The sequence below is a fragment of the Oncorhynchus mykiss genome, chromosome 6 (assembly GCF_013265735.2).
Source record: "Oncorhynchus mykiss isolate Arlee chromosome 6, USDA_OmykA_1.1, whole genome shotgun sequence".
NCBI lineage: Eukaryota > Metazoa > Chordata > Actinopteri > Salmoniformes > Salmonidae > Oncorhynchus > Oncorhynchus mykiss.
In genome coordinates, this window is record NC_048570.1 from 31,557,285 (window position 1) to 31,575,090 (window position 17,806).

The window sequence follows — 17,806 nt, forward strand, 5'->3', positions numbered from 1 at the left end:
GCATGGGCAATGGATGTTGAGTGAGAACATAAATGACAACTTAATGCACTCTATCGTTGAGTGAGTGAGCAACTGCAGGCACAATTTGCTAGTGCCATGAAAGGTTACATAGCAGAGAACAATGCCCTCCAGAACTGGGTACTGGGCATTTCCATGTAAAAGGATCCATGTGAAGGATCCACATGTGAAGTTCATAGGAGCATATCAAATTGGGTATTAAATTAAAGTTAAGAGCGTATATTTTGGGGAAATGAAGGGATATCCACATTTTTTTTAAATTGTCCATCTTAACAATTAGGCATAAGTAAAGGCTCTGATTTCTGGATTCAGAAAGAAAAGGACTCTTAGGAAAAATCTTAAAAGGTATCAGAAATACATAAAAACACAATAATGTTGACGTAAAGACCACTGCCAACTAATATCAACATATATTTTGTTTTGGAGAAATTGTTCACACCCCTTGACATTTTACATTTTATTGTGTTACAGCCTGAATTTAAAATGGATTAAATTAAGATTTTTTTGGTCACTGGCCTACAAACAATACCCCATAATGTCAAAGGTGGATTATGTTTTTAGAAATGTTTACTAATTAATAAAAATGAAAAAAGTAAATAAGTATTCAACCCCTTTGAGTAAACATTTGCTTAACAAGTCACAAAAGTTGCATGGACTCACTCTGTGTTTAATACTAGTGTTTAACATGATTTTTGAATGACAACCTCATTTCTGTACCCCACACATACAATTATTTTTAAGGTCCATCAGCCGACAGTGAAATTCAAACACAGATTCAACCACAAAGACCTGGGAGGTTTTCTAATGCCACACAAAGAAGGGTACCTATTGGTAGATGGGTAAATATTAAAATAAAGCAGACATTGCACATGCCTTTGAACATTTCTGTAAAAAAAAAAAAAAAAACGATCGTTGTGTTCCTATTTTTTGTTGTCTCGGGTTGTTGACAGTAGGTGCACCCGATTCAGCTGCCCTGCATGCCAGGTAGGAAAACTGTTGCCATTTTGAACCATTTCATGTGTCTGAAGGTATAAACTCTGCCTTCCCGGCGGCCCAGAGAGCATATCAGGTGCACTATAAACCTACCGCTGACTGATCGTATGGCTCAGATGACCATGTCCGCAGTAACATAGCAGGCATAAAAGAAAGCTACAGCTAAGTTGATACTGTGAGATTCCAAAACGTTTAAAACCATGACTAGAGAGAGACTGTCAACAAATACAGCAAAGTGTTGCTGTTTTTATGAGTGAGTTCATGTTTCAGTTCTCACTCAGCACTGTCAACACTTCGTATTCAACACTTTTATAAGTCATTAAATGCACGTTCTTCCATTTCCACTCAGTGCCTCAACAAGCACTGCAGCAGTAATGAATGAGTAGGGAAGTGTAACTATAGCTTTACTTTGTTGTTATTATTAGCAGCTTGGTTCTTTTTTAATGTAAAATGAATATTAAACTTTCTCTGTTCATAGGAGTAACAACATGAATTTGGCATTGAGGCAGAAATAATGTGGTGAGACTCGAGTTCTGCCATCAGCTGGAAGACGGTGTACCTTTTTGGCCAGTGTCATTGGAGGAAATGTAGAGCGGAGGGATGTTGAGAGGTGACCATCAGCCCAGTAAAATAAAAAGCAAATTATTTAAATGTACGCTCACTCAGCTGGGCTTCACAAGTAATACAACAACGGATCTATTACCGGTGTGATCAGATAGCCTACCTTAAATTTTGAAATATTATTTTTTTTAATTGCCCAAACAACAATGCATTGGCAGGGCAATTCAAGCTAAGCCAATATGCGGTGATAATGTATTGGGCCTATAGCTTACTGCACAAACCTCATTGCTAAAGTACTATTTTTAATTGGTTAATGTTGCATAGGCTTACGAGCGGTAGATCTCGGCTTGCATTTGACTCAAAGTAATCTTGACTCAGAAAAGGTTGGTGACCACTGTTCGTGTTTTCCCTGTTAACATTATCTACGTTTCCATTTACTGTGATCATTGATATCGAATCCACACAATATTAGCCACTCTCAATGCAGCATACCGAAACAAATCTAACTATGCAAGAGATTTTGTTGTAGGCAGAACGCATCGGAGTATGATTCTATTGCATTGACAAGCACTACTTAGCCCCTACTGTACACAGACCGGTGTGGCATAAACAATCAGAGCTGTAGTAGATCTATAAGCAAATAGACCATTGATCTGTACGATTTACTTTGAACTGGACTGTGTTAACAGCATGAGCAGTCGTGAGTAGATGCACTTGTTTTGAGATCAAAGCGAGAGCTGCATGTAGCCATGTCCGTTGCTAGTTTGTGAGTCATTAGCTCAGTTATAGATCATTTGTAGTCAGCCATAGGTGAGAGAGCACAAAACGTATTGACATCTTTGAAGAGAGTCAGGTAAAGAGCATTTTTTTGTCTTAAAATGGGCAGTTTTGTATTTTGAGTAGCCAATAGGCAGAGGGTAGTAACATTTTTCTGATTCTCTGTAATAATGGTATGGTAATAATAACATATTTTATTTTGTAAAGTGTTTTCTTGCATCAAACAACACAACAACAGTTTCAGTCAATTCCTTGTCTGAAGGACAAGTGGATACACAGGTCAATGTCAAGCCGCAGTCGCAAGCCCCTGCATGCTTTTTTTTTCTTTCTTCCAAAAGTCTCATGGAATGTAGGCCGACATTGAACACCAAACATTGGCTGCTACTGTAGGCTGAACGATAGAACAGCTATTTCCATGTTAAAATGTTATGGGATGCATTTTCTCCATTGTTTTTTATTGTAAGCCACCCTGGTAGGCCTACATTATGATCAAATAGCCACAGTTGCCGACATGGCCACTGTTAAAACTGTAACTTAAAGCGAGTACAGCCTCCTCAGTGTTCACCGAATTTTCACAAATCTCAAGTTTGTGTTGAGCAGACAAGAAATTTGCTCAGTGCCTAAACAATTTAGGGAAAATTAATCCCCACCACGTCTTTGAAACGGTTTTAAATTGCATATCTGAATAAGTGCAAGCTAATGTTAATCACTCCCTGTTCATGCACTTTCCCCAATGCATTAAAACTGCTATGGTGAAACCTATTCTGAAGAAAAGTCATCTAGATTCTTCAGCTCTTAGCAATTTTCATCTTTTTCATCTCCAACCTTCCATTCTTAAGCAAAATTCTGGAGAAATTGGTTTTGAAACAGCTAAATTATTTTTTAAGTACCAATTATTTTTAAAATCCAATCTGGTTTCCGTGCCCACCACAGCACAGACAGCCTTAGTTAAAGTTTTAAATGATCTTAGAGCCAACTATGGCTGTCACGACTTCCGCCGAAGTTGGTCCCTCTCCTTGTTCAGGCGGCATTCGGCGGTCGACGTCACCGGCTTTCTAGTCACCACTGATCCATGTTTCATTTTCGTTTTGTTTTGTCTTCATTATACTCACCTGGTTTCCATTCCATTATCAGTGTTCCTTATTTAACCCTCTGGCTTCCCCTGTTGTTTTGTGCGTGATTGTTTTTGTCAAGTGGTTCCGTGTACGTGATCTGGATTGTTTATGTTTACCCTTGTTGGATTATTGTTGAATTTGAGTAAATATCGTGGCTTTACTCATACCCGTGTCCTGCGTCTGACTCCGCCTTATTCCATTCACCTAGAACATTGACAATGGCTGAACCCATTTAGTCGACAGGTCGATTGCTTGGTCAATAGGCTGTTGGTCGACCAAGATGTTTTTGGTCGAGCAGTCGCAAATATTTTTATTTTTGTCAAGGTGCACAAGACACCTGATTCGCGCCTATCTCAGTGGACTAATCCATTGCGGAGACCACAGGGACGGCACAGTCCATCACTCTAAGACATGTGATACTGAAATTGTATAAGGTTATATTATGCAAAAAATAATGGTGCAACACTAATAAATCAAATATCATTTTATAACAAATGTGCTTTCTCCCGGGTTGGATACGGTCGCTGTCCGCGGTTCTGAACCATAATCTTCCTTGAATTGGTGCCTTTCCCTAAGTTGTTTTGTGCATAATAGCAAAGTTAACCGGCAAATTGGGATTGAGAACAAAGCGGCGGAGGCAGCAGAGATGAGGAAACAGCCCTTGCCTTAGCCTAATTGTCTTAGAAAATTAAGGAGATTTAATAAGGTCTATAATAAAAAGCCTAACTGTTAAATGTGCCTGGCTTTAGAAATCATCCACATATATCTACATAAATAAGACTGATCTTGCTTCTGTTGCCTACTGTTTCCGTGAGCACCAAGCCTCATGCAACAGCAAAATGTTGGATAAAGCAATTTCACAGATTCGGCTGTTTTTAAATCTTTGCTATGCTGTAATAAAGGCTTTAAAAAATATATTAGAACGGATTGGTATTACTTATAATTTATTTGGTGTTGTTTACACTGTTCCAAACAGGCAGAAAAATAATATTGTAATCTAACAGCACCTGTTTGTCACACATAATATGCAAGTAGCTCTCACTCCTATTCCCTCCCTTTTCTTGATCTCCTTCTTATTGTTATAATTACAATTATTATTATGATCATCTTTATAATTATAAGTAACGTAGTTATCATTAGGCCTATAATTCAATATAAATTCTACCTTATCAAACATTCATTCGTTTATGTCATCACACGAGACATTCATGCTGTGAAATGCAGTCAAGCATTTTAGTTTTAAAATTAAATGAAGGGAGCTTTGAATAATTAGTCTAAACAATAAATAAACCGCAACTCACGAATGCAACTGTTTTCAGTCTGCTGTAATAAAGGCTTTAGTTATATATTATTATATATATATATTTTCCCCGTTAGACATTCTCTCTGGTACACTTATTTAGTGGTTTACACTGTTCTAAATGGTCATTTTTTTTAAATAATATTGTAATCAAACAGCTCCTGTTTGGCACATAATACTCAACACTTGCTCATATACCCTCCTTTTTATTGATATCCAGTAGTTTGCACAACTAAGTGAACTGTCTTCCACAGTTCTGAATTTCACTTTCCCACCTGAGCAACCAGTAAACATTCCCCCGTTTTTCTTTTTCACATCCTCGGGATCCATTTTTCTGTCGCCATTACTGTGTTCGGATTTTGTTATAACCAATTTACTGATGTGATTATGATAGACTACAGGTCAGGCCCTACATGCATACGATGCTTACAGGGTTGAGGGAATAGGGAATGTTTTTCATAAAACAAATGAGGGATTTCGGTAACAGAACATTTCAGTCAGAATGACCAAAATTACGTTGCAGCTTCAGAACGGACAGCGGCGTAATACTGCAATGCTCTTCTGTCTGGTGTACCCAAGAAAGCCATTGGTCAACTGCAAAACATACAGAATGCTGCAGCAAGCGTACTGACCAAGACCAGATGGAGAGCACACATTACACCGGTTTTAAAGTCTCTGCACTGGCTGCCTGTGAGTTTTAGAATACATTTTAAGACTCTTCTAGTGGTTTTCAAATCAATCCACGATTGTGCACCCCAATACACATTAGGTATGCTTTTAAGTTGTGTAGAGAGGGAGACATTAAGAGAGACAGCAAAAAAGGGAGGGCTACTCGATAAGGCGGCGTTAAATGACAACCCTAACCACTACAGTGATCAGTAAAGAGTGGCAGCCAAACATGTGTCAGTCAAGGTATTCTGATGACTGGCAAACAAACTATGTCCTCTCCTCCTGGGCGGCTGTAATTACAGCTGTCGGCGCCACGCTGGCTCTGGGCATGTTCCCCTGCTTCATGGCGCATCCATAGGTAGACGCCTCATAAAGACACGTTCAGACATATATTCATTTACATGTATTAATAAGTTAGTACTTTACTCTGCAACTGTTCTGGGCCTTAACAGCCAGGGGCTACAGGAGTTCTCAGCTCAGCTCAGACTCACAACCGAGACAAATGCTAATCTCTAAATTTGGTTTGGTTGAGGCCCACATCAGTTGACACGCAGGTATCTTTCTTTTTGTTTTTGGAAGTTCTGCAAGTTCTTCACTGGCTGGTGTTTTCATGACATCTCCTGCCACTACTACAGCTCTAACAAAAAGATAGTGGTCAGTAAGATTTGGGCCAGCAATGGTTGGTTACTCAGGCAGAAGGAACCCGCACAGTGTGGCCTCAGCTCATGGATCGGAAATCAGTCACCTCACAACCTGAGGGCACCGCTAAGTATTCTAACTACAAGGCGCAATGTTCACTGGCAGTAGGCTACAGGATAAACATTACCCAAAGGCCAGGCTAAGGAGATTATCCAATCCTGTTTGAAAACATTCTGTCCTACAGAAAACAACCTAAAAAAAAAATGGACTGTTCACTTTCCGAATGCAGCACTTTCTCTATAAGAAACACATGACTGCATCCTCCAATAACTGCCTACCAACTCAATCACTCAATGCGGGCTAGCAGTCAATCCTGATTGTGTTCAAGTTCAGTCAATTCACTTGGTGACGCAAACCATTCCAAATTCCATTTGAATTCACTTCAACATGGAAACCAAAAATGAGAAACCAACTGAAATCAAATGAACAAAATATTAGCTCACAGAGTAAAAGTAGAACAGCATTGGGAGAAAAAAAAACCTGGTTCTCTGTGATATTGAGAGTGCATGTTAAGCTCTCCCAAGCAGCTGCAGGATCTTGTTTTTAACCAATTAAAACCTTTGCCTTAGAATCATACTTGAAATATCGTACTTTACATTATACGGGTGGCTAAACACTGGAACCTTCTGCACATCTACCATTCCAGTGTTTAATTGTTATATTGTAATTACTTTGCCACCATGGCCTATTTATTGCCTTAACTTACCTCATTTGCACTCACTGTATATAGACTTTTTGTTTTATTTTGTTCTACTGTATTATTGACTGTATGTTTTGTTTATTCCATGTGTAACTCGTGTGTTGTTGTATGTGTCGAATTGCTATGCTTTATCTTGGCCAGGTCGCAGTTACAAATGAGAACTTGTTTTCAACTAGCTTACCTGGTTAAATAAAGGTGGGGGAATACATTTTTTTTGTTTTTAATAAATAAAACTCATATCCTTTTATACTAGGTCCTATGGTTTACCATATGGCTTTGCAAGACATTGAAGCTTTGAATAGACTCGCAGATAGATGACTAGGTTACAAAATAGATGACTGCCAAATAGGGCTGACCCCAACTGTCAACTGGTTGATTGTTTGGTCATTAGGCTGTTGGTTGACCAAGATCGTTAGAATCGAGCAGTAACAAATATACAGTGCCTTCAAAAAGTATTCTGACCCCTTGACTTTTTCAAAATTGTTGGGTTACAGCCTTATTCTAAAATGTATTAAAATATTATTTTACTCATCAATCTACACACAATAACCCACAATGACAAATATGAAAACATGTTTTTAGAAATAAAAAACTGAAATATCACATTTACATAAGTACTCAGTACTTTGTTGAAGCACCTTTGGCACCGCTTACAGGCTTGAGTCTTCTTGGGTATGACGCTACAAGCTTGGCACACCTGTATTTGGGAGTTTCTCCCATTCTTCTCTGCATATCCTCTCAAGCTCTGTCAGTTAGGAAGGGGAGCGCCGCTGCACAGCTATTTTCAGGTCTCTCCAGAGATGTTCGATCAGGTTCAAGTCTGGGCTCTGGCTGGGCCACTCAAGGACATTCAGAGACTTGTCCCGAAGCCACCACAGTGTTGTCTTGGCTGTGTGCTTAGGGTCGTGGTCCTGTTGGAAGGTGAACCTTCGCCCCAGTCTGAGGTACTGAGTGCTCTGGAACAGATTTTCATCAAGGATCTCTCTGTACTTTGCTCTGTTCATCTTTGTCTCAATCCTTGTCTTTCATCCTTTGTCTCCCAGTCCCTGCCGCTGAAAAACATCCCCACAGCATGATGCTGTCACCACCATGCTTCACCACAGGGATGGTGCCAGGTTTCCTACAGACGTGACGCTTGACATTCAGGCCAAAGAGTTTAATCTGGATTTCATCAGACCAGAGAATCTTGTTTCTCATGGTCTGAGAGTCTTTAGGTGCCTTTTAGCAAACTCCAAGCGGGCTGTCTTGTGCCTTTTAGTGAGGATTGGTTTCCGTCTGGTCACTCTACCATAAAGGCCTGATTGGCCTGAAGGTTCTCCCATCTCCACAGAGGAACTCTGGAGCTCTGTCAGAGTGAGCATTGGGTTCTTGGTCACCTCCCTGACCAAGACTCTTCTCCCCTGATTGCTCAGTTTGGCCGGGCGGCCAGCACTAGGAAGAGTCTCGGTGGTTCTAAACTTCTTCCATTTTAGAATGATTGAGGACACTGTGTTCTTGGGGACCTTCAATGCTGCAGACATTTTTTGGTACCCTTCCCCAGATCTGTGCCTCGACACAATACTGGCTTGGTTTTTGCTCTGACATGCACTGTCAACTGTGGGACCTTATATCGACAGGTGTGTGCCTTTCCAAATCATGTCCAAATCAATTGAATTTACCACAGGTGGACTCCAATCAAGTTGTAGAAACATCTCAAGGATGATCAATGGAAACAGGATGCACCTGAGCTCAATTTCAAGTCTCATAGCAAAGGGTCTGAATACTTACAGTATGTAAATAAAGGTAACTGTTTTCTTTATTCTAAAAACCTGTTTTCATTATCATTATGGGGTACTGTGTGTACATTGCTGAGGATTTGTATTTATTTCATCCATTTTAGACTAAGGCTGTAACGTAACAAAATGTGGAAAAAGTCAAGGGGTCTGAATACTTTCCGAAGGCACTGTAAATACAGTATATATATTTGCGCCCATCTCGGTGAACTAATCCATTGCAAAGTCTGTTTTTACATCAATTAAGAATGACAATAGTTCCGCAATGTATTTGAAAATTCTTTCCAGCTCTCTCCCTTTTGATAACCACTTGAAAGTGAGTTACTTTTTAGGTTTGTATAAGTTTCCTTAACATAGAATTTTGATTAACCACATGACAATGATTTTGAGATATGACATTATTATAAATTAAATGAAACTGTTTCATGAAAATATGCATACGAAAACCATAACTGGCACGCAGATCGGTAGAAATGGTAAGATAAATTGGCATTCAACATGAGAAAGGTTGCAGATTCCTTGTTCCTATTACCAGCAACTTCAGGAGAGTAATGGCAAAATCTGCTAAAGCCAGCAGGAGCGGGAAGAGGATAGATGGGTCAGGTGGCGCCCTCTTGAGACATTTGTCTTAACATATCAAACCGTAAGCTTAAAGCATCAGACGAGCTCAATGTTTACTAACGACATGCCACTGACTGAGTAAAGCCAGAGTGTCTATGTATGTGGATGACTCAACACTATACACGTCAGCTACTACAGCAACTGAAATGACTGCAACACTCAACAAAGAGCTGCAGTTAGTTTCAGAGTGGGTGGCAAGGAATAAGTTTGCCCTAAATATTTCTACAACTAAAGGCATTGTATTTGGGACTAAACTGCTTGGAGTAACCCTAGATTGTAAACTGTCATGGTCAAAACATATTGACGCAGAAGCAGCTAAGATGGGGAGAAGTCTGAGCAATGCTCTGCCTTCTTAACAACACTATCAAAAAATGACTTAGGAAAATTGTAATTGGCTCAGAACAGGGCAGCACGGCTGGCCCTTGGATGCACACGGAGAGCTAATATTAATAATATTGTTGCAGACAGCAGGGAGAGGTGAGGGGAGTGGTAATTGAGGTTGCCGACTCCACCCCCGCGCCTTATATGGACTTCCTACCCCAACGAGGCTGTTAAGCCAGTGAGTGCTTGGGAATAAAAGAGGAAGCAACCTGTCCAAAGGGGTAGAGGAGCGAACCAAGAGAGGTATAGAGAGAGAGAGAGAGAGGTATAGAGAGAGAGAGAGAGAGAGAGAGAGAGAGAGGTATAGAGAAAGAGAGAGAGAGAGAGAGAGGGGTATAGAGAGAGAGGTATAGAGAGAGAGGTATAGAGAGAGAGGTATAGAGAGAGAGGTATAGAGAGAGAGAGAGAGAGAGAGAGGTATAGAGAGAGAGAGAGGTATAGAGAGAGAGAGAGAGAGAGAGAGAGAGAGAGAGATAGAGAGAGGTATAGAGAGAGGTATAGAGAGAGAGAGAGAGAGGTAGAGAGAGAGAGAGAGAGAGAGAGGTATAGAGAGAGAGAGGTATAGAGAGAGAGAGGTATTGAGAAAGAGAGAGAGAGAGAGAGGTATAGAGAGATAGAGAGAGAGGTATAGAGAGAGAGCGAGTGATATAGAGAGAGGTATAGAGAGAGAGAGGTATAGAAAGAGAGAGAGGTATAGAGAGAGAGAGAGGTATAGAGAGAGAGAGAGGTATAGAGAGGTATAGAGAGAGAGAGGTATAGAGAGAGAGAGAGGTATAGAGAGAAAGAGAGAGAGAGAGAGAGAGGTATAGAGAGAGAGCGAGTGATATAGAGAGAGGTATAGAGAGAGAGAGGTATAGAGAGAGAGGTATAGAGAGAGAGGTAGAGAGAGAGAGAGAGAGAGATCTGTGTGATTACCCGTTGTGACCTGGACTGTCGGACTACCTCCCTTGTGTACCAGACCAGATTGGCTGAGAACCCGAGTGTGAGGACTACCCCTGGAAAATGGAACAGACAATGTTCACAGGTTGTGGACTGTGAGGCGACTGGTGAATTCCCATGTACAAAAACTCCTAATAAACTTCCCATTTGCATTCTAATTGTGCTACTGGTGCCTGTTTTGTAACTGACGCAAGCAGTAGAATTAGATTTTTTTTATTATAAAAAAAAAACACCGCTGGAACGGCTGGGACTATGACGCAACACATGCATACACACAAACACAATAACATACGCACTATACATACACATGGATTTGGTAGTGGTGGAGTAGGGGCCAGAGGGCACACAGTGTGTTGTGAAATCTGTGAATGTATTGTAATGTTTTTAAAATTGTATAAACTACCTTAATTTTGCTGGACCCCAGGAAGAGTAGCTGCTGCTTTGGCAGCAGCTAATGGGGATCCATAATAAATACAAATGTACAGTACCAGTCAAAGGTTTGGACACACCTACACATTCAAGAAATTCTTTATTTTTACTATTTTCTACATTGTAGAATAATAGTGAAGACAAAACAATGAAATCATTTTGTAAACAAAAAAGTTAAACAAATCTAAATATATTTTATATTTGAGATTCTTCAAAGTAGACACACTTTGCCTTGGTGACAGCTTGGCACACTCTTGGCATTCTCTCAACCAGCTTCAGGTAGTCACCTGGAACGCATTTCAGTTAACAGGTGTGCCTTGTTAAAAGTTAATTTGTGGAATGTCTTTCCTTCTTAATGCGTTTGAGCCAATCAGTTGTGTTATAACACGGTAGTTGTGGTATACAGAAGATATATTATGGCAAAAACAGCTCAAATAAGCAAAGAGAAACGACAGTCCATCATTACTTTAAGACATGAAGGTCAGTCAATGTGGAAAATGTCAAGAACTTTGAAAGTTTCTCCAAGCGCAGTCGCAAAAACCATCACGCGTTATCATCAAACTGGCTCTCATGAGGACAACCACAGGAAAGGAAGACCCAGAGTTACCTCTGCTGCAGAGGATAAGTTCATTAGAGTTAACTGCACCTCAGATTGCAGCCCAAATAAATGCTTCACAGAGTTCAAGTAACATACACATCTCAACATCAACTGTTCAGAGGAAACTACGTGAATCAGGCCTTCATGGTCGAATTGCTGCAAAGAAACCACTACTATAGGACACCAAGAAGAAGAGTCTTGCTTGGGCTATGAAACATGAGCAATGGACATTAGACAGGTGGAAATCTGTCCTTTGGACTGATGAGATTTTTGGTTCCAACCACCGTGTCTTTGTGAGACGCAGAGTAGGTGAACAGATGATCTCCGCATGTGTGGTTCCCACCGTGAAGCACGGAGGAGGTGGTGTAATGGTGCTTTGCTGGTGCCACTGTTGGTGATTTCTTTAAAACTCAAGGTACACTTAACCAGCATGGCTACCACAGCATTCTGCAGTGATACGGCATCCCATCTGGTTTGTGCTTAGTGGGACTATCATTTGTTTTTCAACAGGACAATGACCTAAAACATACATCAAGGCTGCGTCAGGGCTATTTGACCAAGGAGAGTGATGGAGTGCTGTATCAGATGACCTGGCCTCCACAATCACCGACCTCAACTCAATTGAGACGGTTTGGGATGAGTTGGACCGCAGAGTGAAGGAAAAGCAGCTAACAAGTGCTCAGCATATGTAGGAACTCCTTCAAGACGGTTGGAAAACCATTCCTTATGACGCTGGTTGAGAGAAGGCCAAGAGTGTGCAAAGTTGTCATCAAAGCAAAGTATAGCTATTTTTTGAAGAATCTAAAATCTAAAATGTATTTTGATTTAACACTTTTTTGGTTACTACATGATTCCATGTGTTATTTCATATGTGTTGTTTCATATTATTCTACAATGTAGAAAATAGTACAACAAAATAAAAACCCTTGAATGAGTAGGTGTGTCCAAACTTTTGACTGCCACTGTATATAGCTATTTTTTTTTACAAAACATAGGGTGTGGAAAACGACATGTTTAAAAATTGATTGGTCGAAAGAACAGGGGACAGCACTACTGCCAAATCCTCAGTGTCCTGTTTTGATTGACATGGAACAAAAGTAGGCCTACTAATGAGCACAACCAGAAGCCACACATACTGTAGGCCTACTTAACCACTAATCTGCCTAAGCTACACACGACACGTCTGGAACATGCTAATAATCAGCCGGACACTGTCCCTTCACCTCAACTCTGGGAGCACTCACTCATCTGATGTGCTTTCCATGACAGCATGTAGAGACACTCATCAGACAAAGCAACAAATAGGCTAAACAGACAAAACCATAACAACACTCTCTAAGATGGACAGGGTAATGAAGTTAATTGGTCTGAGTTTTGGGACCATTTACCCACTTTGCCTGGCAGCCCAAACTTCCATTGGGTCCTGTCCTTTGGTTGTGTGGTAGGTACTCACCTGCATGTTTGTGGTGGGGATGTGCTTTCTGGTCCTGAGGACTGCTGCCCTGCTGCAGGAAGAGGGCGGCACCCTTCACCATGAAGAAGCTCTCGCTCAGGCTGCAAAAGCACAACAGATGAAGAGAGCAGTTAGGATCTCTGGATTAGAGATCGACCGATTAATTGGGGCCGATTTCGAGTTTTCATAACAATTGCAAATCTGTATTTTTGGGAGCCGATTTGCTGATTATTTTTTTTCTACCTTTATTTAACTAGGCAAGTCCGTTAAGAACACATTCTTATTTTCAATGACGGCCTAGGAACAGTTGGTTAACTGCCTCGTTCAGGGGCAGAATGACAGATTTTCACCTTGTCAGCTCGGGGGATCCAATCTTGCAACCTTACAGTCAACTAGTCCAACGCAATAACGACCTGCCTCTCTCTCATTGCACTCGACAAGGAGACGCGAATGCAGTAAACCAAGGTAAATTGCTAGCTAGCATTAAACGTATCTTATAAAAAAACAAATCAATCATAATCACTAGTTAACTACACATGGTTGATGATATTACTAGATATTATCTAGCGTGTCCTGCGTTGCTTATAATCTGACTGAGCATACAAGCATACAAGTATCTAAGTATCTAACTGAGCGGTGGTAGGCAGAAGCAGGCGCGTAATCATTCATTCAAACAGCACTTTCGTGCGTTTTGCCAGCAGCTCTTCGTTGTGCGTCAAGCATTGCCCTGTTTATGACTTCAAGCCTATCAACTCCCGAGATGAGGCTGGTGTAACCGAAGTGAAATGGCTGGCTAGTTAGCGCGCGCTAATAGCGTTTCAAAAGTCACTCGCTCTAAGCCTTCTAGTAGTTGTTCCCCTTGCTCTGCATTGGTAACGCTGCTTCGATGGTGGCTGTTGTCGTTGTGTTGCTGGTTCGAGCACAGGGAGGAGCGTCGAGAGGGACGGAAGCCTTACTGTTACACTGGCAATACTAAAGTGCCTATAAGAACATCTAATAGTCAAAGGTTAATGAAATACAAGCAACAATCTGGGCAGACTGAGCCACATGGTCACTCACAGTTCAGCACTGTGTAAACTGTTCCAGTTCTGTTACAGAACCCTTACACTTTTTACAGCCCTATGTTAGAGGGAATGAAGATAAATAGATTAGGTAAGTCATATTTGGGACCAGAGAGTGTTTAATATTTGGCTTCAGGTCAGGAGGCACAGACAGGTACTGAGATGAGGATAAATCTTGGGTGTTGGCTGCCACTATTTCTGCCGCTAAACCAAATAGGAAAAGTCCAGCTGTAAGACAGGTTTGAGAGGGAGCCGGAGCCTCAACCTACAGCAGCTATGAATCAAGCTTTGATCCTGAATGCTTATCTGGCCTTTTTCCCCTGCATAAGCTGCTGCATCCTGATGGGATCTGGCAGGTCTCTGCTGGCCCAGACAAATGCAAAACAGCTTGAATAATTAGCTGCAGTATTTTGTAATGCATTCCTCGGGGGCTACACACAGCATTTATATATGTCTCATCTGTCTCGGCTATATGTCAAACCTCTCGTTGACTTCCTAAGAAATCTGCAGGTGACAATGAATATAGAATGGTGATGGTGAAAGACAAAGTGGGGCTGAAGCTGTTCTCCATGCCAGCTCCAATTAATCCTTTTCACTGTGCTTTCAGAATGAGTCTCTCTCCAGGCTCATAAATCCACCTGACAGAAGGGCGGAACACATACCCAATGTACCCTGTTTGTGCAGTCTAGCAAACCAGCATGTCATTGGAAAGTACAGGTGTGATGAGAGACAGGAACAAAAGAAACACCTAACAGGAAAACTAGACAACACCAAAGCCTAACTACTATTAAATGTCTAAACCAGTATTTCAGGTGAGACAATAAATGCCATAGGTTGTGCTGATGACAAAAGTCTGGTTGAAAAGGGGGTTAGCCTAAACATTCAGGGGTCACATATTTAAGCCCTGTGAGGGTCAAGAACCATCCCTGAGTCAGTCCACCACCCCCCTCCTTCATTGTCTGTCCCTGACTGGACTTCCTGTGTCCAGGCCAGAGGAGGAAGAGGCCTGGCCCAAGCATACAATAACGCCGAAACAACAGGCTCTGCTTTGTGCCGCCGTCACACTAAAATTACCCCCCCCCCCCCCCCCCCCCGACCAGAGAGACAAAGTTCCACAGTGACAGGCCCATGGGGGTGGCCGGCCACTAATCACAAGATCCTTTGTTTCACTTTGGACTTTTGTTTCTCTCCTATTTTCTCCCTGTTTTTAAAATGTATGGGGCGGTGTGGAGACTCCTGTCAGGGAATGATGAATATGAGGTAGAACTGCAGCTAGCCAAGTCTACAGGAAGAAATGGAGAACCTCCGTCAAACATCATGTCACTCTGTATATGCAGTTACATTGTGGGTAAGCCACTAGAGATACTCCCCATCAAATAACCATGAATTCCACCTCCATCTAGTTTACCACTTTGAGCTGCCTTCAGCATTACCTGTGATTTCTCGGCAGGACATCAATCTATTATAGAATTGAAAACATACGGTATTTCTCTCCTACTAGAAAACAAAATAAAAGTTTAATCTACAAATACAATGCTGTATGATCCATTGAAATATGCTGCATGCGTAAACCACAGTGAGAAACCAACCGGAGGATGTGTTGAATTTGAACCGTCCTCTCCTTTCCTGCCATGTAAATCACCAGCATCTATACTCAGACAGTCAAATTAACTAGCTTCTGTTCTGCTCTACTCTGGTGTCTCAAGTCCTCCGGCACCCACCCTGCTATCAGCCTCTCCACTAACACCAGGACTAAAAATATATCTGCTATCACGGCACACAAAGACAACGATAGAGAGGCTTGCCAAATAGCCTCAATGATCCCTTATGATTATAGAGTAGGCCTACCTATTCTTCTGGGAGAGAAAAGAAGACAGGCTCTTCACTCTGAATGAGCAGAATTCATACAATCACAAGTGTATGACTACTTTTAGTATCAGGTTTGTTATGCGCATTAACTTGATCCCATGATTGCTCTTCCGTTCATCTAGGGACGTTTCAAGCCAGTAGCTAGACTATATACATTCCCCACTGTGTGTACTTGGACAGTGGAGCAAAAACATTACATTTGGATCTATACTCCAGCATTTTTTGGAATTGAGATGAAATGTGTCATATGAGGAGACAGTACAGAATGTCACCTTTTTTTAATGGTATTTTCAAACATATGTTTTACCGTTTAGAAATTAAAACACTTTATACATCTAGTCCCCCCACTTGAAGTCATAAGTGTTTGGACAAATGTATTCATAGTATTAAAGTAGTCAAAAGTTTAGTATTTGGTCCCATATTCCTTGCACGCAATGACTACATCAAGTTTGTGACTCTACAAACTCATTGGATCCATTTGCAGTTTGTTTTGGGTTATGTTTTGCCCAATAAGAACCGAATGGTGAATGATGACTGGAGTCATTTTCTTTCAAAGTGAGTAGATAAGATGTTTCTGAACACTTCTAAATTAATCCTGATAATGTAATGGCACTATTAAAGAAAAACATATTGAATAATGATGATTGAGGAAGTTAGAGACTACAACAAAACATGCTAACCTCTCACATTACCAAGGGCGGTTTATGATCTTTGTTCCGCTTTAACCTTCACACTCATCATCATTCACAATTCATTCATGGTTATTCACAATCATGGTAGCATCCACATTACTGTAGAAGTGTTCAGAAAGAATAAATATGACTCATATTACACAACCCATTATTCACCATTCACTTCCTATTGGGAAAAACATCATCCGAAACAACCAAAACAAGCTGTAAAAATATCCACATTTGTAGAGTCACAAGCTGTATGTAGTGATCATTAGGTCCAAATACATACACAGGGGAGTGTAACATTTAAGATGGATGGGCAAGTTAGCAGGTATTGTTCAGATTATTTAGGACAGATTGTGTAAGTACACAATAACATCCCAGTAGCCTTCCGAATGCATTTGTACACCACTGAGTTACCAGTCGTACACATCCATACATTCTACACAACTAAGAAGCACTGGGTGCACTCCTGTCTTAGAGCCACACAGGCACACAGTTCATCTTATAGCATTTCTATTCTTGTAGATCACACACTACATCTATGGAGGGAACGGTTTAGAAGTCCCCACCCACTCCACACAGAAGCACTCTGCTAAACTCACATGCAGCATATCTCACTCTGGGTCAGCACGGCGTTCTCAACAAAATAGGGCAGCATCTTTAGCATAACCTACTGAGGGGACTCCACCACCAGACGCATTCTGTTGACCGGCCAGAGAAATCTCTAGCCTCTCCCGTCTGCTAAGCAGCCCTTGTCTTTAGATCCAAGAAACAGAGTTGGAGTAAAGTCATGTAAAGAGAGAGATCGCGTCACGGCCTGACCCAAACCCTGGGTGACAGACTTACTTAGTCCGGTCTCTTCTGTGAGATGTAGGTAGGCGGCTGCCTGCTGCTCTGTAGTAGCACTGAGTAAAGCAGTGAAGACAAGCCAAGTCAGAGTGCTCCTGCCTAAGAAGACTTGCTGCTGCGCACTGTCTCCACCCGCAGGCAGAGGCTTGTGTCCTTCTGCCTCCCTCACTCGCTCTCACACGATCACAAAATCAAATTCCTATCTCTCTCGCTCGCCCTCTCTCGCGCACTCTCTTAAAGACTCAGACTATCACACAATCAAACCTCCTCATTTCTCACACACATTCCAACTCACAGACTCAAACGTACGCACAAATAAACGACT

General features: G+C 41.3%; 1 protein-coding gene across 2 annotated transcripts in view; it reads right to left on the reverse strand.

Annotated features, from left to right (window-relative positions):
• ssh1a (slingshot protein phosphatase 1a) overlaps nt 1–17,806 on the reverse strand; it is a 62,617-nt gene that overhangs the window by 12,142 nt on the left and 32,669 nt on the right. For both annotated transcript variants that reach the window (XM_036979882.1, XM_036979881.1), the window contains exon 3: nt 13,026–13,126. In XM_036979882.1, coding sequence (XP_036835777.1) covers nt 13,026–13,126 — 101 coding nt within the window. The remainder of the gene's footprint in view (nt 1–13,025; nt 13,127–17,806) is intronic.